This window comes from Physcomitrium patens, chromosome 2, assembly GCF_059467195.1.
Source record: "Physcomitrium patens ecotype Gransden chromosome 2, ASM5946719v1, whole genome shotgun sequence".
NCBI classification, from domain to species: domain Eukaryota; kingdom Viridiplantae; phylum Streptophyta; class Bryopsida; order Funariales; family Funariaceae; genus Physcomitrium; species Physcomitrium patens.
In genome coordinates this window covers 4474070-4497323 of record NC_143411.1, presented here as the reverse complement: position 1 = coordinate 4497323, position 23254 = coordinate 4474070, and the positions used below count along the sequence as shown (strand labels likewise).

The 23254-nt window shown below is 38.7% G+C and overlaps 4 protein-coding genes across 5 annotated transcripts; all 4 read left to right on the top strand.

The window, feature by feature from the left end:
* Window positions 1–5709: 5709 nt before the first annotated feature.
* LOC112279082 (elongation factor 1-alpha) lies at window positions 5710–8052 on the top strand. Of its 2 annotated transcripts, none has more exons than XM_024513188.3 (3): window positions 5710–5756; window positions 6213–6684; window positions 6933–8052. In XM_024513188.3, the coding sequence occupies exons 2-3, from the start codon at window positions 6223–6225 to the stop codon at window positions 7812–7814; spliced, it is 1344 nt and encodes a 447-aa protein (XP_024368956.1). In that variant the 5' UTR covers window positions 5710–5756; window positions 6213–6222; the 3' UTR covers window positions 7815–8052. The 2 variants fall into 2 exon arrangements, with proteins under 2 accessions (XP_024368956.1, XP_024368957.1); XM_024513189.3 differs by having other exon boundaries at window positions 5710–5831.
* Window positions 8053–10618: 2566 nt separating this feature from the next.
* Window positions 10619–12633, top strand: LOC112279086 (haloacid dehalogenase-like hydrolase domain-containing protein At2g33255). Its single transcript, XM_024513195.3, has 2 exons — window positions 10619–10984; window positions 11604–12633. Exon 2 carries the CDS (start codon window positions 11686–11688, stop codon window positions 12406–12408), a length of 723 nt encoding a protein of 240 aa, XP_024368963.1. The 5' UTR covers window positions 10619–10984; window positions 11604–11685; the 3' UTR covers window positions 12409–12633.
* Window positions 12634–13300: 667 nt separating this feature from the next.
* Window positions 13301–16982, top strand: LOC112279081 (putative glucuronosyltransferase 47 A). The gene is made up of 5 exons (XM_024513187.3): window positions 13301–14077; window positions 14648–14717; window positions 14938–15256; window positions 15509–15750; window positions 16036–16982. The coding sequence occupies exons 1-5, from the start codon at window positions 13885–13887 to the stop codon at window positions 16559–16561; spliced, it is 1350 nt and encodes a 449-aa protein (XP_024368955.1). The 5' UTR covers window positions 13301–13884; the 3' UTR covers window positions 16562–16982.
* A 1665-nt stretch (window positions 16983–18647) lies between these two features.
* On the top strand, window positions 18648–20133 carry LOC112279087 (small ribosomal subunit protein uS14z/uS14y/uS14x). Its single transcript, XM_024513196.3, has 3 exons — window positions 18648–18814; window positions 19738–19837; window positions 19992–20133. Exons 1-3 carry the CDS (start codon window positions 18753–18755, stop codon window positions 19998–20000), a joined length of 171 nt encoding a protein of 56 aa, XP_024368964.1. The 5' UTR covers window positions 18648–18752; the 3' UTR covers window positions 20001–20133.
* Window positions 20134–23254: the final 3121 nt, after the last annotated feature.

The window sequence follows — 23254 nt, the reverse complement described above, 5'->3', positions numbered from 1 at the left end:
TCCTGAGCATCGTCCATATGATTGTTCAATCGACCTCAAGGAAGGAACTCAGCCACCATTTGGACCAATTTACAGTTTATCGCAAGATGAGATGGCTGAACTCAAGACATATATTGACGAGAATTTAGCGAAGAATTTCATACGCCATTCAAAATCTCCAGCAGGAGCTCCAATTCTATTCGTAAAGAAAAAAGATGGATCTTTACGAATGTGTGTTGATTATCGAGGACTCAACAAGATCACAATCAAGAACAGGTATCCATTACCTTTGATATCAGGACTCCTTGACTAGTTGAATCAAGCTAAGATCTATACAAAAATAGATCTAAGAGGAGCATATAATCTAGTACGGATCAAAGAAGGAGATGAATGGAAGACTGCGTTTCGAACCAGGTATGGACATTTCGAATATAATGTCATGCCCTTTGGACTCACGAATGCACCAGCTGCTTTTCAACATCTCATGAATGATGTATTTCGTGAATTCTTAGACAATTTTGTCGTCTGCTATCTAGAAGATATCCTGATCTATTCTAAGAACGACGAAGAACATGAAATACATGTTTGTCAAGTATTACAAAAACTTAGAGATGCAGGATTGTACGCCAAGATGGAAAAGTGTGTATTTCACACTACTCAAGTTGACTTTTTAGGATACATCATTTCAAATGATGGTCTCATGATGGATTCTAAGAAAGTCCAAATAATCATGGATTGGAAGATTCCAAGGACGGTAAGAGATGTCCAATGTTTCTTGGGATTTGCCAATTACTATCGAATCTTCATCAAAGATTTCTCACGAGTTGCAGCTCCACTTACACGCTTGACTAGTAAAGATAAATTTCAATGGAATCAAGAAGCGGAAGCAGCATTTGAAGCTTTGAAGACATCGTTTGTTTCTGCACCAGTCTTATATCGTGTTGACTTTTTCAAGGCATTTTTTATGGAAACAGATGCATCAGATTTTGTTTTGGGTGCAGTTTTATCACAAATGGGAACAGATGACAAACTTCATCTGATAGATTTTCATTCAAGAAAATTCGTAGCAACCAAGATCAATTATGAGATCCACGATAAAGAACTTCTTGCGATCGTGGATTCCTTTCAAGAATGGCATCATTATCTAGAAGGCGCTTCTAGTCCAGTCACTGTGTATACAGATGACAAGAACCTCGAGTATTTCATGTCAACACGCGTGTTGAATCGTTGTCAAGCTCGTTGGAGTATGTCTTTGTCAAGATTCGACTTCATTATCACTTATCGGCCAGGAAAACAACAAGGTTTATCCGATGCCCTATCTAGATGTTCTTATTTTGCACCAAAAGAAGGAGATGCAGCTTTTGAGCAACAAAGAACGGTCCTCTTGAAACCGGAGCAATTTCATCTCCGAGCAATGAAATCAACATTGACTGTTGATTCAACTTTTCTCAAGCAAATCCAGTCCAGTATGTCCTCAGACCCTCTTGTTTATGATATCGAGAATAATTCTTCCAAGTCTCATGATCCTTCTAAGTTCGAGTTCAAGAATAATCTATTATATTTTGAAGGACGCCTATATGTTCCAGAAGGAGAAGCACGTTTACGTGTTCTTCAAGCACGTCATGACTTTCCAGCAGCAGGGCACTTTGGATATAATAAGACTTTGGAACTCATATCAAGAGATTTTTGGTGGCCACAAATGTGGAAGTCAGTCAAAGACTTTGTACAATCATGTGATATTTGTTCAAGATCAAAAATTCCTCATCATCGACCTTACGGACTTCTTCAACCATTACCTATACCAGAACAACCATGGTCTTCTGTTTCTATGGATTTCATCACAGATCTTCCAAGCTCAAGATCTTATGATTCTATATTTGTGATAGTAGATCGTTTCACCAAGATGGCACATTTTGTGCCATGTACAAAATCTATCACAGGTGAAGAAACAGCTAAGCTTTTCATTGATAATATCTATCGCTATCATGGATTACCTAAAGATATCATATCGGATAGGGGAACTCAATTTGTGTCAAGATTTTGGAGGACCCTTTTCAAGATTTTAAAAGTGGACATAAAACTATCTTCGACTTTCCATCCTCAAACTGATGGACAAACAGAGCGCGTAAACCAAGTCTTGGAGCAATATTTAAGGTGTACTATCAACTACCAACAAGATGATTGGACAACCCTTCTGCCATTGGCAGAGTTTGCTTATAATAATACGGTACATTCTTCCACGCAACAAACACCTTTCTTTGCCAATTATGGCTATCATCCACGACTTGATACTTTTGATTTTTCAAAAGTTGATAATCCTGCAGCAGAAGATATGGCAAATCGGTTGTCAGAGTTACATGCAATAATGAAGACGCAATTGAAGGAAGCTCAAGAACGACAAAAGATAAACGCAGATCTATATTGTAAGGAGCAACCACAACTCAATGTGGGTGATAAGGTATGGCTACTTCGTCGCAATATCAAGACTACTCGACCTTGTGACAAGTTGGACTATCGTAGGCTTGGCCCCTTTTCTGTTTCTGAATAGATCAACCCAGTTGCATATCGGTTACATCTACAGGAGTCAATAAAGATCCATCCTGTATTCCACGTGTCTCTTCTTGAACCATATAAGACAGTGGATATACAAGGAAGAAAACAAATGCCACCGCCTCCTATAGAAGTAGATAATAATGAAGAATTTGAGGTGGAAGAGATATTAGACTCAAGGCGGCGCCGAAATAAGCTGGAATATCTTGTTCATTGGCGCGGATATGATATTAGTGAACGCACATGGGAGCCATCCAGGAATCTAGCAAATGCATCAGCTAAAGTCAAAGTTTTTCATCAACGACATCCATCGAAACCAAGATGAAAATCTCTCTTATAAAAGAGACAAGATTGATGCAAGATAACATTCAATTTCCTATCCTTGTTTATAACTTCTTTACATTTCTGACGCTAATTAGATGGAGAGCCAACAACCAGCGGATTCAACTCAAGAACCTTCGTTTGCTGACCTGCCGGACGAGACATTACAATTGTCACAACCTTCAAGACGACGCAATCGAGATGAACATCTTCAAGAACGACATGTTCTTCCTCGAATAGATGGTGAGATACAACGCGTTTGGTATCACGATTTGGGAAGGGACTCCCGATGTTTGGTGATTTTACTAGAGGTAGGAACAACTCCTGATGGTGTTCCAAATATTCTATTCGAAGGAAGTTACGAAGGCCTCAACAATGATCAAATAACTGGGTGGTCTTCCCGCCCTGGTATGGGACACTACCGATGGTTGAGAGGCCCTATCAATCATCTTCGAAGAGAACAGAGATCAGAGTATGTGGCGAATACAATTCGTCGCATCATAGATTTCCTCAACATATGATGACCGCTCCTCGTGGAACTCGTCTCTAGAAGGGGGGGTAATGTCATAGCCATAATCATGTAAGCTAATAATTACATATAGAAATAGGTAGAAGTAAGTAAAAGTAGATAAAAGTAAGTTAATTCTATAATATTTAATATAGAAGCTTCCTAAAAACTTCCTAGACGCTGCTTTGACTTCATAAGTGTCTTTAATTGACTTTTTGGATTAGAAACGTGGTCAACAAGTTGGCCATGTGCCACACATGTTGTTAGCTTGAAGATCAAGCTAACTATGTGGCCCACACGTAGAAAAACTTGCCTTGTAAGTCAAGGCATGTGTCCTACAAAGTCAACACATATTGGAGGTCCTATAGAACGTCGTCACGTAGCTCCTAGTTAGATAGTATATATAGAGACAAGAGTGAAGGCTTCTTCACTCTTGTCAACTCCTTTCTTGCTTCTAGTCCAGGTTCGAGAGTCTTTAGTTTCTTGTCTTGTGGCAATAGCCATTCCAGTTTCCTTTTAATATACCTACTTGTTTATATTTTGACTTATTATATCGAGATAGCCTTTTTGTATATTTTCCCTCATCGAGTCTTTGTCCTTGACAATTTTATTATAGATCTTTTAAATTCAAGTTTATATGACTTTATATTTATGATTGTAGATTGCTTCACTAAAATGATACATTTTGTACAATGTAAAAAATCTATTTCAAGTAAAAAAATAGCTAAGCTTTTTTTTGACAACATTTATCATTATTATGGATTATCAAAATTTATTATATTAGATAAAATGACATAATTTATATTAAGATTTTAGAAAATCCTTTTTAAAATATTAAAGATAGATATAAAATTAACATTAGTCTTTTATCTTCAAATTAATGGAAAAATGGAATTAATAGTATTTGAAGTATACTATTAACTATTATCAAGATGATTGGGCAACTCTTTTACCATTGACAAAGTCTACATACAATAATTTGATACATTCTTCTATTTAACAAATACCTTTCTTTATCAATTATGATTATCATCCATGATTTGATATTTTATGCTTTTTCAAAGCTAATAATCATGTGGTAGAAAATTTTGAAAAATTAATTATCAAAGATATATGCAAAAATAAAGACATAATTAAAAGAAGCTCAAAAACAACAAAAATCAATCTGAATGGCCATTGCAAGAAATAACCACAATTTAACATAAGCGACAAGGTATGGTTATTTCGGCATAATATCAAGACTACATATCTTTGTGATCAGTTGGATTATTATAGGCTTAGACCTTTTCTTATTTATAAACAAATTAAGTTTGTTGGTTATTAATTATATCTATCAAAATCTATAAAGATTAATCTTTTTGACTAATACAAGAGTGTCTTGATCTTTCAATTCTTCAAGATTCATGTCCTTCACATACATATAATTTTAGAATATTATATTATTAGTATACATTTTTTATTTAATATAATATATATTATAAATCAAACTCTCATATTCCAAAGATACTTTTTAAATAGTATGATAAATACTAATTATAGATATTAATGTAATTATTTCAAAAATAATATTATTAATTATTTTAAATTTTATAAATAAATAACATATTTAATTTTTAAAAAAATCATCTCAATATATAAACATCGTATATACTTATGATGAAAAAAACATATTAACATATAATTCAAAGATACTACCTTTACAAAAACAAAAATAAAAATCCAATAACTAATGTAAATCATAAAAATAAATATTAAGAAAGAACTATCTAACCATTATTATAAATAAGTACAATAATTTTAAAATAAAAAACTCAATGAATATATATATATATATATATATATATGAATTCACATGTATGCATATAAAAAAATAATCCAACCATAAATCCAATACCATGTTTTTATTATTGGTAATCAAAACATTAACGATGCACCAAGCTCCCAATATTGCCAGACCACATAACGAACGAAAAGTTTGAGGCAAACTTTTTTTCAGGAGTCCGTCGTCACGTCAGCTGAAAACCGCATGACCTAATTGGCAAACGCTTCACGGAGAAGGAGACTGGATCCCACACCCACACCGTGATAGAGCCGCGGTGTCCATAACCGCGCGCGCGGCATAGAGCATCCCAACCGAGCGACGAGATTTTTGTGAGCGAAGACGTTGCGATAACGAACCCCACCCACTACACCACACACACACCCCCCCCCCCCACCTCCCCCCCCCCCCCTTCCGGGCTTGGAGCCGACGCGACGCCACCCTGTGCTGCGCTGATTAGGGTTGGCCGTCAAACCGCCTGTTCCTTCAAGAACCAGCCACCCCCGCCCTCAGCCGCCCACTTCAATCGCCTCCAGCAGCCTTCGCCCTCGTCGCCCCTCTCGCCGCCTCGCACCCACGGTGGGTTCCTGCCCCTCTACAATTCTTTGCATTCTTGCCTGCACTTCGCGTGTATCTGCCCTACTTCTGTTACAGGTATCCGTGTTAGTGTTTACATCATTTGTTTTTTTCTCTCGTTTTACCTTTTATTTTTTGTTCATTGCCGGTCATGCGATCCTTTTAGCTGTGGCGTAGTAATAAGGGTCTTCAAGAGTGGCTCAGTGGAGGGGTAAGGTGTTAGTGAGTCCCCTCTGTCGAGCTTGCGGATTGATTGGTGGGTCAAGGTGGTTGAGCCTGCGGCGGTGGATGGTTTGCAGCTCTTTGTTGCTAGCCTTTGGGAGTATCGTTTCACCTAGATACTATGGCTAGTATTCTGTTGAGTTCTTGCATATACTCCGACTCTGTCCTTGCGGGTGTTATCCCGCATGATCCCCTGTAGCAAGTTAAGCTAACTTTTGGTTTGTTGGGGTCTGTCAGCTTGACCGACATGGGTAAGGAAAAGGTACACATCAACATCGTGGTCATTGGCCATGTCGACTCCGGAAAATCGACCACCACTGGTCATCTTATCTACAAGCTGGGAGGAATCGACAAGCGTGTGATTGAGCGTTTCGAGAAGGAAGCGGCGGAGATGAACAAGCGTTCTTTCAAGTATGCGTGGGTGTTGGACAAGCTCAAGGCCGAGCGTGAGCGTGGTATCACAATTGACATTGCTCTGTGGAAGTTCGAGACAGTGAAATACTACTGTACTGTGATTGATGCTCCCGGACATCGTGATTTCATCAAGAACATGATCACGGGTACCTCCCAGGCTGACTGCGCGGTTCTCATCATTGACTCTACCACCGGAGGTTTTGAAGCTGGTATTTCCAAGGATGGACAGACCCGTGAGCACGCTCTGTTGGCTTTCACCTTGGGAGTGAAGCAGATGATATGCTGCTGCAACAAGGTTAGGCAAGCTAGATGTACTCTGAATTCGGTCTCGTTACCTAAAGAAGAATTATGTTATGTTATCTGGTCCGTGAGCAGGGTCTAGGTTGCCCACTTGTCTTTGTGCGCAGGGTCTAGATTGCCCAAGTCAAACCGGACGAGTTGCCTCTCTAATTTTATTGCTATGTTCTTACTTGCAATGGAAAACTATATGCCCGGTCTACGGATGTAATCTGTTTCTCACAATGCTCGTTACTTGCTTGTCAGATGGACGCTACCACGCCGAAGTACAGCAAGGCTCGATTCGATGAGATCAGCAAGGAGGTGTCGACTTACCTCAAGAAGGTCGGTTACAACCCCGACAAGATCCCCTTCGTGCCCATCTCAGGGTTCGAGGGTGATAACATGATCGAGCGATCGACGAACTTGGACTGGTACAAGGGCCCAACCCTTCTCGAGGCCCTGGACAACGTGTCAGAGCCCAAGAGGCCGTCCGACAAACCCCTGCGGTTGCCCCTTCAGGATGTCTACAAGATTGGAGGTATTGGAACTGTGCCAGTGGGACGTGTGGAGACTGGAATCATCAGGCCGGGTATGTTGGTGTGCTTTGCACCCACTGGACTGACGACTGAGGTGAAGTCGGTAGAGATGCACCACGAGTCGATGCCTGAGGCTCACCCCGGAGACAACGTCGGGTTCAACGTGAAGAACGTGGCGGTGAAGGACCTGAAGAGAGGATACGTGGCTTCGGACTCGAAGAACGACCCTGCGAAGGAAGCAGCCAACTTCACTGCCCAGGTTATCATCATGAACCACCCGGGACAGATCGGAAACGGTTACGCGCCGGTGCTGGACTGCCACACCTCTCACATTGCTGTGAAGTTTGCCGAGATCTTGACGAAGGTGGACAGGCGATCGGGTAAGGAGCTGGAGAAGGAGCCCAAGTTTTTGAAGAACGGAGACGCAGGGTTCGTAAAGATGATTCCGACCAAGCCCATGACTGTGGAGACTTTCGCGGAATACCCGCCATTGGGACGTTTCGCCGTGCGTGACATGAGACAGACGGTGGCCGTAGGTGTTATCAAGGCCGTGGAGAAGAAGGAACCAACTGGTGCGAAGGTTACTAAGGCCGCTGCCAAGAAGAAGTGAATAGTGCGGGATTTGGTTTTGGCGGAGCAGTTACAGGGTGTCCAGAACGGTGTTGTTTTTGGGATTGAAATGTCGTGTTGCAGTGTACGGTTGTTAATTTGCTTGTGTGCTTGTTCGATATACCTGCTGGAAGCTAGAGCGAGGCAGACGTGGGTACTTGACCGAAGATGGCAGGGCTATATGCCTGCCTGATGATTAATGCATTCTTAATATAACAGACCCAATTTCTCATGCTCAATCTCATATGTAATAATTTACAGCTCAATCTCATGTATTTCCCATGCTCAATCTTAACCTCTTCAATTTGGCCTTGGAACTATGTCCCAAGCTCCATCTAACAACATACAAAATAGTAAATTGTTCTCCACATAATCCTTCCTCATTTAACTAATTCTATTTCTTTTCGTTGTACTAATAGCTGAAGAAATGTCCCTTTTGAAGCTTCTGTAAGAGGCCAAGATCCTTCCATAATCATCAATTACACATTTTCGATCTAATTCATCGTCTGACTAGCCTTCAAGCACCACAATTACAATTCCAAAGCCAGAGTTCCAAGGCTTCTTCATATTGAGTTGAAAACCTAAAGGTCTTCATGAATCTTTTCTCTAATCATTTTACAACCTAAGACTTAGAACTATCTATGTACTAATAAAATAGATATAAAGTATATAACCAAATATTAATTGTTGCTATTCTTGTATTATCTACAAAATAATATTATAGCTATTTATAGCTACATTGTGATAAAAAAAAATCTTTGCTACTTAACCTTTGTAAATATGTATTTTTTCTTAACTACCTAAACCAAAGGCAGTGTTGTGTTATGTGAAATCTAACTTGATGCACTAGACATCTAATTGTAGAAGAGAATGAGCTTACCTTAAAGTTTGATTTACAACCAAAACCTATGTATAAGGCATTTAGAAACACCCCTTTGCAATCTTGGATAAACTTCTAATTATCCTCAATATATCCTATTAATTTTGAAATCATCCTAGATATATCTTATTAAATTCTAATCATCTCTAAATAAATCTTAATCATATCCTATTCAAATTTTATTAAGCCATAAAGAAACTTTAATCAAATCTTAATCAAATTCTAACAAACTCTAAGTACTTATAACCAAACATTAATGAAATCTTAATGAATCCTTATCAAATCCTAATCAAATTCAAATAAAATTTTAAAAGAATCTTAAAAGACACTTAATAAAATTTGTATGAAATCCTAAAGGAATCCTAATCAAACTTTAAATAAATCCTAAAAGAATCTTAATTAAATCCTTTTCAAATCCTTATCTTAAATCCTAGTCAAATCTTTACAAAATCTTAATGCTTACTCTTAGCCAAATTCTAATAAATACCTACCAAAAATCATAATCAAATCCTATGTAATCATAATCAAATCTTAATTAAATCCTATGTTAAAATAAAAATCTCAATAACTAATAATTTAATTGCTGTCATTAATTAAAAACTTGTGCATCTTTCAATTTTTTAATTAAAAAAAAAAAGAAAAAATAGTTTAATGAAGATTAAACATACTGAATAGAAGAAAATTTTCATTATCTACTTAGGCATCAACCACCTTCTTCCTCCAATCTTAATGGCATATTCTTAGCACTGACATCTCTTGTTTTTATTGTTCAATTTCTTTCAAGATTGGCATAATTGTTGGAAATCAAGTCTGCTACTGGTATTAAAAAAATAATAATAATAAATAAAAAAAATGCCAATTTGCAGATTGTTACAAATATGAGAAACCTTCACTAGCCCTCCAAATTCCAATTTCCTAGTCTCCTTCCCACTTAAATTTCAATAATCTTTGATTAACTATTTGATCAAGCTTAAACACACATTCAACATAACTTAAGGTACTAACTCTAAATTTTTTATGTATAGATGTGCTACAAATTGCACAAAATACTCCAAAATATAAATCCTTATTTTTTCTTATAAAAAATGAAAACCTCCCAAGGGCATATTGATCAAAGCTAGACTTGTCACCAATTAGTGAAATTTGTGGCAATAGAGTCCATAATGGAGTCTTGCTTATTATATCTAATTCACTTGATCAACATTAGGTGAAAACAAACAAACTTGAATCTCTATTAAAATAGGAGAAATCTTCACTCATGTGCAAACTCTGGTGTGAATTATCATACTTGCTTTGATATCATGCAAATGAAAAACAACATTATCAATACTAAACTTTGTTAAAAAAACACATATCTATACATATATATATATATATATATATATATTGGTGTTACCTATCTCAAGATGTGGTCTTGAATTGATACCGTCTCTGAAAGCGATGCCCTATCAAGAAGTTATACCTATGTCACAAAGCGATATCGCTCACAGGTGGTTGTGCTTGGCCTATCTTGAATAGACATAATGGATCAGAAGCAGACGTGACTTGCACTAAAAATGTGTATTTGTGTCTTTCAACACATTGTCCAATCTTTTGAGACTAACTAAGAGACTCTCGGTCTGGTGCCCTTCAATAGCCCTACATGATGACAATCGCTTCATGTTGTGGATATCAGAATCTCCTTAGCAGGTAATGCCTCTGTGGGTCTGCGAGGTAGCTCTCTCTCTTTTCTCAACTCTCTACATGCAGGAACCCTGGATGAGTTGTAGCGCGAGACTCTAATACCCAAGAGAGATGGCATTCAGAGAGCCAACATGATGACCATACGTTGACACACAACCAATAATATAAACTAACCCTGCTTGCTTCATGCAACCACGGAATTTAAGCGGATGAGGCAGAGAGAGAGATATGGGGTAGAAATCGACGGGTCGCGGATGGATGAGACGATGACTGTCTCCTCTCTTTCTCACTTTCTAACGCACTGTCATTTCCACAGCTTTGCGTTTGATGGGAGTTGCTTTTTCAAGGAGAATGATAGTATGATCACGATGTGGAAGGTCCAGATTCGCTCTCCACTTTTGGTGTTACAGTATGTCACACCGAGGCCTTGCGGTATGTGGAGATGGAACTCTTTCTATACACTCTCTGCGTGCCGAGAATTGACCTGGAGCTTCAAGGCAGAGTGGTGGAGACCGTTACTCTCTGGAGCTTCATTTGTTTGAGGTTGGAAACGTGCAATGCTATCAACAACCAATATTGAATTGTCGGGAGTGTTCAGGGCCTTGAAGGTATGAAAGAATTACTGAGAAGTTGGTGGGATTGCAATGCTAAGGGCAATGGTTGGAATGAATGTATTGGAATTTGAATAACTGATCTTGGGAATCGTTTTCCCTCTCTGAATTGGGATATAGGGATTGGGTTTTTGAGTGCGAACGTCGAGTGCTTCGGGTTTTCTTCCATTCGTGATTGTACGACTGTGGAATTTCGCATATTGACAGCTTGATGAACACTCTCGTTGCCGAGAGTGTTATTTTGAATCTGGCATGTTAGAAAAACAGTGCTTCTGACCAAGATTTTTCTATCAAACCGCAATTCGACACCTTCTCGGCTTACTATCGTTGCTCTCGTTCCAAATTGATAATTCGATTACGGTATTGTACTGATAGTGTCTTAGACATTGTACTATCTAGTACTTCTTGGAATTACTAGCTCTCGGTTGATTGTTCACCAATAGAGTGCCAAGGGAAGAAATCCTTTCAGCTGAAGCAGATCAAATTGCTACGGCACACGCTGTGTCCAGATCAAGAGTTGCTTACGTGGGTATTGGTCACGGAAAATCGGGCAGAAGTGTTGTACATAATCTAATCTTTTGGTACTTGGGGGTGCATTCATGTTTATGGGTTGCAGGAAACTACTTGAAGGGTTACTGGCGTATCAGCTCTTCCCTGGTCCATTCCGTGTAAAGGAGTGGTGAGGCTTCAGAAGGGCTATGTCACCCATAAGACGGCTACTGACGGGGACAGCGGAGCATTTCCACCCAAAGCCATCGGTGAAGGGTATGATCTTTGACATGGACGGGACTCTTACCGTGCCTTGCATCGACTTCCGACTCATGTACAAACGTATACTGGGCGGAGATCATCCAGACGTCGTCAACAACAACCCTATCGACATCCTTCACGAAATCTCCAGCTGGAGCTCCGAGAAACAAGCTCGCGCGTACGCCATAATAACAGAGATCGAGCAAGACGCCCATGAGAAGCTTCAGATCATGCCGGGCGCGAAGGAGGTGTGCTCATTCCTCGATGCGCGTGGCATTCGTCGCGGCATCATCACCCGCAATGTGAACACTGGCATCGAATTCTTCCACTCACGATTCGGATTGCCCAAGTTCCATCCCGCTTTGGGCCGTGAGTTCACCCCTTGCAAGCCTCATCCCGCGCCATTGCTGCACATCTGCGACAAATGGGGCCTGCACCCCCACGAGGTGATGATGGTGGGCGACAGTGCAGCTGATGACATCGTCTGTGGGAATCGCGCGGACGCCATGACGTGCTTGCTGGACGAATCGGGGCGGTATCAGTCCAACGAGCTTGCGGACGAACAAAAACCTACACACCGAATCCAGCGCTTGTTCGAGCTCAAGTCAATCTTAGAGACCTGCTATAATCTGCCGCCACCGATATCATCTGATTTCCAGAGCCGCCTTTGAGGTTCTCTGCCATGACGCGTTGCAGCTCGCGCCGTATCGGCCAATCCCATCCATGGCGCCATGAATTCACCAGCAACCACGAGCCTGTTCGACATGAAAACTGCGTAAGGGATAGGGCTTCCGCGTTGTTACAGGATTAGGGTTTCAAAAGGATTGGTTTTTTTAAAACCTAAAATTGTTCATTCATTCCACATGTTGTATATGTATGCGTGTTCCTTCATTCCACATGTTGTTGATTGTGCATGGAATTTCAAGCACATTAATAGTGCACAGCTGTAAAGCGAATGCACTATTAATATTTCTAACATTGATTGATTATTTTTTGTGTACCCATGTGATCAATTATATGTGCCTATATTTATATACATATGCGTGGTTGTTGTTGTTGTTGTTGTTAGGTGTGTGTGACCAAAATTGCTTTATCAAATCTAGTTTAGTCTGTTTGAATGTCCATGATATCAACATATCTAATGCATTGAATGTTTTTAACTGTAACTTTTTAACTTTGATAAAAAGCTGATTTTAGAAAAATTATGTAATCTAATCCTGGTATTAAAAAAGCTATCAAATTCCTCGTCTAAAATGTCGGGCTATTTTAATTACGCAAAAAAAAAAAAAAAAAAAAAAAAAATTTCACTTCAAACACAAAAACCACTGTCTAAATTCAAACACAAAATGAAACCCTACACTTCTACTCATCGGTACAGACCTCACTTAACATGAAATTAACGACTAATTCAACACTAACCTAGTTTAATTTAGGATCATGCCACCATCCGTGGAACGTCGTTTCAAGATCTGGATCTCATTTCTCACCTGGTCAGCATCCGCATTCAAATCTACACTTGAATTAGAAGAGAAGACTTCACTCTAATATCTGTAAACCTTGACTTGAAATCAACGAACTTGGATATTATTGACGGTCTCGCAGCGTCCTGGTCCCTTGGGCCGAGTCAAGGCGTCGGAGAAGAAGCAGCACGAGTTGGTCAGGAGAATCATGCCAAACAAATTTAGTAGTCGGGGTGCAATCGCTTGTTGGACATAGAAGCATGATGCCCAGCTTCACGCTACAAGCCCTTTGCCAGCTGCGTGCTTGCTGGAAGGAAGCTGTGGGTGCCGTGATGTCCCACTGATCATCACCGAGGAGCCGAGGTTTGAGTCCTAGTGGGACAGACTTGGCCTCAAGCGGTAGCATTCACGACAACCTTGTGCGTGTGCGTGCGTGTATTGGAGCATTGGAAACTTCGGTGATGCGTTGATGCACGATCGAGCTACACGCGAATGGTATTTGATGGGATGGGTTCGGATGGTTTAAGCTGCACGGATTATTTATTTTTTTAGCAGCTAGCATTTGGGGGATCGGAAGAGAGGGTTTGTAGCGTTTTCGGGAAGGTTTGGAGCTTCTCTTAGGGATGGGAGAATTGGGTGTTTCGTAGGAGGGCATGATGGGGTGGCACTGAACAAGGAGGGCAGCCAATGGAGCACCCTTTGGAGTGCGCAGATTCTTGTAGTTTAGCTATGAGTTGGTTCTGTAATAAGAAATGTAGAGGGTGGGGGTTAATGAAGCGCACTGTTGTGGCTTCTGGCTTAAGGTCTGTCGTGTTACTGCTGCTATTCATCTATTTTGTTCAAGATGTCACTGCGGAAATGGGTCATCAACGAATTTCAGGTACCGCATTTGCATGGCTTAGGGTTTCTTATGTTCGGGAATGTTGTGAATATTGATCGTTGCGCAAGGAGCCTGGCAAGCTGGCTTGGGGAAATAGAATTTATCATCTGGTGACCCGGGTTTCCAGAGTTTGTGCAGATTATATGGTGCATTTTATAAGAACTGGTTGATTAAGCAATTTGGAATTCTTTGGTAACCCACAGTTATCAAGCTCCAACTTGAGAAATCGCTCAAAATTAGTTCAAAGTGCGAGTATAGAGAGATAGTACATGCAGCTTATCCTGTTCAGTAGAAAGAAATTAGGCTGTGAAACTCAATCGCCAGGCGAACCCACTTATGCTCAATTTCCCTAGGAACTTATTATCTTGAAGACAGCTGAATATTGCTTCTACTAAATGAAAGATGCCATTTCAGCTGTTGCAAGGTTGTGTGTGCAACATAGTTATCCTGATTTTTCAGTGATGAACAACTCTTAATAAGGCATATTTCATTTTATTTCTGTATGAAAGTCCTACATGAAAGTTATACCATCCACTTAGATGACAAGGACACCTGGTAAATTCTTTGCAGGAAGTGCGGGTGATGTGCTGGAGGACAACCCTGTTGGCCGTCTGAAAGTTTTTATCTATGACATTCCGAGGTATTTATTTTTTTTGAAGCTTACGAGCACCATCTAAGAGATGAAATCATATCCAATTCTTTTCGCTCTGGTATTCTGAATTCTATTAAGGTTTTTACGTTACTGTGACGCTCTTTTTACTGTTTGATATGACACGATGTCTTTGGGAGGGTTGCTTCATAAGATATAGAATACTGGAGTGTATCTAACCTAGCGATGGTTGAACTTTGTTGTCCTACAGTAAATATAACACTGATTGGTTGAAAAAGGACCCTCGCTGTCTTACACACATGTTCGCTGTGGAGGAGTATCTTCACGACTTTTTGACGGAAAGCCCTGTCCGGACGTTGAATCCTGAAGAGGCCGACTGGTTTTACACTCCTGTGTACACAACATGTGATTTGACTCCAAATGGGCTTCCTTTGCCTTTCAAGTCACCCCGCGTTATGAGAAGTGCTATCAGCTACATTTCTAGCCACTGGCCGTACTGGAACAGGACAGATGGAGCAGACCATTTTTTTGTTGTACCACATGATTTCGCTGCTTGCTTTCATTACCAGGTATTCAGAAATTTCACTTTCATACGCAATTTTGTCTTTTTGTGCCTTCGTTGTGATTACAGTTAACGTCCTGCACCCGTAGGATTATGCACGAATCCTAGAAGGCACAGATGATCAAAGAGGGATGTGCTTCCACTGACTCGTGAAAACATCTATTTCCTTCTTTCTAGTGACAATCGGAAGTAACAGAATGAGGCTTACTTTTAAACCATTTTTATATTACAATAAACTTGCGCATTTTTTCTGATACAGGAAGAAAAGGCCATTGAGAGGGGTATTCTCCCACTGTTGAAGCGAGCAACGTTAATTCAAACGTTTGGCCAGAATCATCACGTTTGTCTCAAGGAAGATTCAATTGTTATCCCTCCGTATGCTCCACCTGAAAGGATGCAAACCCGGCTGAATCCGCCAAGCACCCCACGCTCTATTTTTGCATATTTCAGAGGTTTATTTTATGACCCTGGCAACGATCCTGAAGGTGGTTATTATGCTCGGTAAGGTTTTTACGACTACTTACTATTTTTATATGTAGTATTATTTGTTTATTTATTTATTAGTATGCTTTTTCGTTCTATAATCTAAAAGAAGGTTTTCTTGGGTTGTGTTCATGTGTGCTAAAGAGACATGACCAAAACTTTCAATGTGGTTACTGAAGTATCAGTCTACTCTCTCCCGACATGCATGCAAGCTAGTTTTTATTCATCTTTTGTGTATTTATTCTTTTGCTTCCTCTTGGTTTGTTAGACATACTGAGTTCTTCATTGGATGATTCTTTGCAGAGGCGCAAGAGCAGCTATCTGGGAAAATTTCAAAGATAACCCATTGTTCGACATCTCGACAGAGCATCCAGCAACTTACTATGAAGACATGCAACGCGCAATTTTTTGCTTGTGTCCACTTGGTTGGGCTCCCTGGAGTCCCCGGCTTGTTGAAGGGGTGATTTTTGGTTGCATTCCTGTCATTATTGCAGACGACATAGTGCTTCCTTTCGCTGATGCCATACCATGGGAGAAGATTGGGGTGTTTGTGGAAGAGAAAGATGTTCCTATACTGGACAAAATATTGTGTACTATTAATCATGAGGAGGTGCTTGAGAAGCAGAGACTACTGGCTAACCCAGCCATGAAGCAAGCCATGCTTTTCCCTCGACCTGCAAAACCTGGCGATGCATTCCACCAGATCCTGAACGGACTGGCTCGAAAGTTGCCTCACGATCCTAGTATTTACTTACAACCAGGCCAATCGTTCCTAAACTGGACCGAGGGTCCTCCTGGCGACCTGTATCCTTGGGGCAATGATTTGTAACACTACTTAGGAATCGTGTTGTATTCCGTACGAGTCTCATGTCACCTGCACTGCCAAGAATCACCTAAAATTGTTTCGGACCTCCTCGCAGCACTGGCAGGGTCACCCACTATCTCGACAATACATGAGTTACCCAATTAAAGCAAAGAACTTATATGGACTTAAATATTTAAGGTTGAATTGCGAATCAAGCTCTGTATTTTCGAGCGACTCATCTGGTCATAATCTATCAGGGGATTATCAGAATGAGGGGTGTCTTTTTGTGCAGAATTTTAAGGAAGAAGTAGGAAGAATTCTTTCAAAACTTCCCTTGTTAACTGCAAGCACTAGGTGGTGAAGGAAAGTTAACACTTTTCCTTGGATAACCTGTACTAGAACTTATTGTGTTGAGAATTTTGAATTAAAACTTCAAAAGCTGATATATGTTGGATGCAGCACCTTTGAGGATTAGACGGAATATTTTTGAAAACTATGCAACATTCATCGAACACTAGGAGAGCTGCCATATTTTTCCAAATACGAGGTTGAGAGAACAAGATAGAACTACAGCAGCTGAAGGGTTTAGAACTTCAGGCTCTCCAAATCTTGATGTGTAACCAATGTGTGAAAAGGTGAGGTTTTGAATTTATTTCCTATTGATTAAATTTTCGAATTCAATTTGGAAGTATGAAGTTCTAAATCAAAATTTTAAAAATTTACATATTAAGATAGGATTAGAAGAGTGTGTTTCTTTTTTCTTCCTTCAAGTTATTTTTAGTCATTTTTAATCTTGTAAAAAAAAATCATAGTTTTAATAAAATATTTATTGATATGACTAGTTATCTTATATTCTTAAACAATATACTAATATTTAGCAAATTTTGGTGAACTTTTAGTTGATAACAATATCTCCTTATTACAATATAAATATCAATGAATTTCTTGTATGACAGTTGCAAAATATTTAAAATTGATGTCTTTAATTTTATTCTATTAAAAAGTAAAATAACGGTTTTTATTTTAACTTGTACCAAATAAAACGTTGGTTTTTTACAAATAACTTCTTGGATAGATGATAGATTCTTTGTTTTGGCATATTAATCCAATAAAACGTATTATGGTCATTATCATAAATAGCATTTTAGACCATATTTTTAGTAAGATGTGCAATCACTTGAAATAAAATATTGAGATATGTATAAGAATTTGGTTTTTGTTCATGATAGTTGAGTTTTTATAAGTACTAAATTGTTTAGACAAATTAATTATTGTACTTGATAGATTATTGAGATTGTTCTTAATTATGTATTTGCAAGCTACTCAAGTAAAAATACTATATTCAATACTTATTATATTGTATTTGAAGAAAAAATTGAGAACTAACTAGAATTACAAAAATAGATATTTTGAAGAGTAAGAAGTTTTTTTTTTTTCTCTCTCTCTCTCTCTCTCTCTCTCTCTCTCTCTATATATATATATATATATATATATATATATATAATTACATTTTAAGAGTTGATTATTTTTATTATTATCCGCTAGTAATATATTGTCTTTCAATAAATAACTTTCTTGGAATACTCACCAATATTGGCGAATAAGAAGTACTATTTTAAACCCATTTCAATATAGAATGTTTCATTATTATTTTTATAGTAGTTAAAAGTGAAATAATATACAAAATTATATATTTTCATAGATTTTTTTGGATGTATACTTAATTTTTTATTATATATATATATATATATATATATATATTAAAATGTAACTATGAGCACCATATGTGTATTAAACATAAAAATCAAAACAACAAATGCAACTCGACTTTTCCAATATATACACCTTTGCTCACATTTACTGCTTTTTAATGATTATATTTGGTTTGTTTCTTCATCGTTGTGTACACACATACATTGCAGTAACCCGAAATGGTGACGTATTCGCAGATGCCAGCAGGGCATGTAACGTCGGACAGCTTGGACTGCCAGAGTGGACCGCCAGAGTGGACCGCCAGAGTGGACTGGTCCATCTCGTAACCCTAGCCCTAATTCCAAGGCTGGCCATAACTCTCGCAGGGTGGCCATAACGAGGAGCACGCACCATCGGTCCTCCTCTCCCACTCTCGCTCTCCCCTTGCGCCTTAGTCGCCCTCGCCCTCGCCTCTTGTGCTTCGTCGCATCTGTTGTTGTCGCTGCTTGCATCATCTGCCAGCATGGGTCACGAGGCGGTGTGGAACTCGCACCCTAAGGGCTACGGCCCTGGCTCCCGCACCTGGTAACGGTTTCAGTCCTTCTTTCGTTTTCCCTTTGGTGTCCTGCATGCCTGCTTTGAATAAGATCCGCGCTTCGTGATTCTGGGGTCGGGTAATTAGGGTTTCGGTTTTTTGTAATCGGCTTCGATGTTAGTGCTGACGGCGCAGTGCAACCTCCTCAGCTGGGCTTGCAGTCGCAGCTGTTTATACGATTGACGTTCTTATCCTTAGACTGGTCTAGATGCGTTCCAGCGCCCGCCGGCCCTCATGGGCTACCTGCAATGTTTAGTCGCGCTTGTGAAGATTTTGTAAAGTCCAGTTGGATTCGATTAGTGCAGGATTCATCAAGACTATTATGTTCTAGTGATAGGCAGGTGGTCTGCCGTCGCGCTGTAGATGTTGAAACCCTGTTGTTGATGGTTGTTGCATGATGTTTCTTGTTTTTGTTTAGGTTTCGTGTATGAACTGCGAGTTCGAGTGCAGTCTGTTGCTAATTAATCTCAGTATAGTGTGGCGATTTCCTGTATGTACGCAGCCTCTCGTCTAAAGTACTGTGTGAAGATGATGATGTGGTGGATTCTAGGTTGAGACTGTAGGGTTAGTTGCCCAAGTAGCATTGCTTTTTTGGCCTCTCCTACATGGTGCAGTGGTATCTGATTGCCTTGAGAGCATCCGGTTACATGATGACATTCTAAGTAGTGAAGCCCAAGTGCAATACCTTTTTATATTCTCGCTCGGTATTTTACAACTGGACTCGATAACCATTTGTGGGTTGTAAAGAAATACACTATTGAGAGTGACTGAGTTGTTTTTTCCTCGTTGTAATGATCCCGTTCATCGGTCAGAAGTCCGCGCTTTGGGCACTGTCTGATGGAGTCGATAGCAGTGTGAATTACATCATGCTGCGAAAACTCATACAGTTTGCGGGATTCCTTTGTGTGTGCAGCCGGGTGTGCGGGAACTCATGCGGAATGATTCGCAAGTACGGCATCAACACTTGCCGTCAGTGCTTCCGTATCTACTCCAAGGACATTGGATTCGTGAAGGTATTACTTTTTGTTCAGTTTTTCTTGAACGAGTTATTTTCTATCGCGGGTTTGCAGAACACAACGATTTTTCGGTGAGATCGTGCACTCTTTTGGCGTTTTAATTATTTGATTTCAATGCGTTGATGTTGCCCGACTGTGTTCCGTGTTCCAGTACCGCTAAATGGGAACGCGGAGCGCTCATATTTTCTGCTGTGGCGCAGTGGAGTTAAGAAATAGGTGATTTGTACTGAGGCAACCAATGCTTTGAGGAGCTCTTTTAAACGGCTGATTACGCTATGGATATTTTACCTGAACAGAGTCCATGAAATTGCCACCCATGTTTGTGTTCATGTGTGTGTGCGTGTGTTGTGTTTCCCTATATTCTCAGTGACTTACCTCATGGCCGTCACACTTGCGGATGAGTTTCAGTTTGCAGGCTGTATGTTCTGTGTGATGAGTTCTTGTGTACTGAATTTTTGCCTCGAGCAATAATTAGCATCCAGAGTCGGTGGTGACTGATTAAAAGGTTTTCTGAAGTGGCTCCTCTTTCGTTTACAGTGGTAACCTTCGCATGTTACGCCTATTGGTAGGCCATGATAGTGTATGTAGTACTTGTGAATTTAAAATCTTAGGATCTGTGAATGGATGGGTTAACTATCTTATATTTTTCCTACTTTTAGTCATCGGACTGTTCTGTGTACCCTGTTTGTGGAAGTGGGGAATGCAAAGGTTTGGTCAATGTAAGATACGTGACCACTAAGGGCATGTCGATACCCCACAACGAAGGTGGAACTTTTGGGTATTTTTGCGGCATGTCTTCAAATTGGATTAAAATTCAGACAAAACGTTCTAGCAATGAAAGTTGTAGGCTCTAGATGTGAAATGGTGGGTTGAATACCCGTGGTGAATCCTGTAAATATCATATGAAACCTGAATGGGAAGGTGTGATTGGTAACGTTTGCAAAGGTGTTGTTTGATTGGAAGGCTACTATGATCATACGTTAACAGTTATTGGATGCTTCAAAACAGACTAATTCTGAGGAGACATGTCAAATCTGTTACCGTTGCACAGGTTCTGGGGCTTAAGTAGAATAGGGTACAATTGCAAAACTGTGACCACTTACCCAGAACTATCTAGAACTAGTTGTTTCACAATTTTACAACAAGCCGTATGAGTAATTCATGGCGCAAGGAGCTCCGAAAAAGTGGCCTGAACGGTGGCCTAACATTTAAGGAAAGAAGTTGGTAAGATGGGAGAGGGTTCTTTCTGAGGGATTTGGAAGCAGAACAAATGAATATTATTTAAAGAACGTAAATAAAAACTGTTTATATACGTTGTCTCTATGTCTAGGAGAGCAGTATTCTAAGTTTGAAATTGTTGATATCGAAAATATCTTTATTTAAACTTGTTTTTTATTAAGGAAATCTAGCAGGAGGTAACAAATGGAAGAGATGAGGCGAAATTTGTATTCCTCTCACATAGCATGACTAGTTTTGCACACATAGTTCCACTTCAGGAGGTGGTAATCCACAAAAAGTTAAGATGCTTTGTGAAAGACTGCTTCATATTATCACTCAAAATCTTCAAAAGAATTTACAGCATCAAACTTCTTAAAATTGAGATAGAATGTGAAAGATTTTTGAATCAAAATAGTTTATCTTCCACCCACTTGATTGCCTATTCTCACATTTTATTACTTCAAAGACCAGATCTTTTTTTCAGGATAATTTCTTCACTAAGAAACAGATCTTCACAAGATTTTAATACCAGGATCTTTTAAAGTGGGCTTTTGGATCTTAACCCCATCTAAAAGCGAAAATCGATGATGTAATACTAAATAAAGTAACTTATTTGAAGGTTACGGTTTCAAGGACGACTAAGAAAATAAATATGGTACCAAGAATAATGAACGAAATATAATACAAAACCATGTCAATACAAAGAAACAGTGCAACCTGTATTTTGAATGTGAATGTAAATTTAAAATAGATGACTTGAATTGTGTGCAGGTTTTGATATTAATATAATATGGTAACAACTCACAATATTTAAAAAATTGGATATAAAATCATAATATGTGAGTGACTTTAATTCGTAGAGAAAATACAACGTACAAAATTTAATTCAAGATATTTGAAGATTTAATTTTTTATTAAATCAAATTTACAGGAGATTCTGCATGCATCCATGCAAGTATGTATATATATATATATATATATATATATGTATCTATAAAGTATACCATGCAGAGACTAAATTTTTCTTCAAATGATTCAAAGCCACTCAAAGAATAGTTATATATATATATATATATATATATTTATATACGCACAGATGCATAACTATAAATAAATAATCAAATATAGAGGGAATGAGATAGTTTATTTATTTACTGTAGTGTACTTTTATATACTGAACAGAATCAACTTGCTCCTTTATTAACGAATCACAGCGTACCATTCTAAACGCTCCATAAATGTTTCATTCTAGTATCTTCTCATTACACAAATAAAATTTTGTTTAGAAAATTTGATTTTGATTTCAAATTGATTTCTCTGTTTATCTGTGTTTAGTTATTTATTAGAATTATAGTTGTTTTTGGATGGTAGGCCTAAAGTGTATGAAAATCTATCTTTGAAGCATTCAAATTTTAACAGAAACAAATGCTTTAAATTGGAGAATCAAAGGAGTTAATACCATTGTCCTCTACTAAGTTTGAACATGACTGGTTTCAAGCAATTTCGACGCCCTGTGTTCTTACAATATCATAAAAATATTTAAACCTGAAACTATCACAATTTCCATACGGTTTCACTCTTGAGAGAATCTCATCTCATTCTACAATCGCATCAAATTTCTATATGCAAATCATTATAGATGCCTACAACGATTTCATTTTTTTGTGGATTTAAACAAATATTTAGAAGGTTGGTGAAGCCAATAATTTATACATATTAAAATAACCTCTTTCAATTATTATTTTTCACAAATTTGGTAGAAAATATTGTTCATTAACCACCTTTATTAGAGTAAACAATGCAACAGGTCCTGCAAAAGGAGTCTTTGCTTCTTTGAGAGCTAATCAGTAGCCCGTGTGGAATCATTTTGAACCATTCACGTAAAATAAATAAAATATTGGGTTTTGTAATTGAGCGATAAACATCCATATAATGTCAAGCAAACAAGTCCAAGAATTGGAATTGAGAATTGTTTGATTCAACCAAAGCAAAGTAATGCAAAATCAAAAGAATATTTTAGTTTTATTTATTAGCTAATCTTAGTGGTGCATTTGAGATGCATCTTATATTATTTACAAAATCACACTGTAAGGGATGAAGATTGTCCAACCACAATTTGCTTTATGAAACAACAATGGGCATTGAAAATGACAAAAGTATCCTACTTTAATTAAACAATAATTTTTAAAAGTTTAT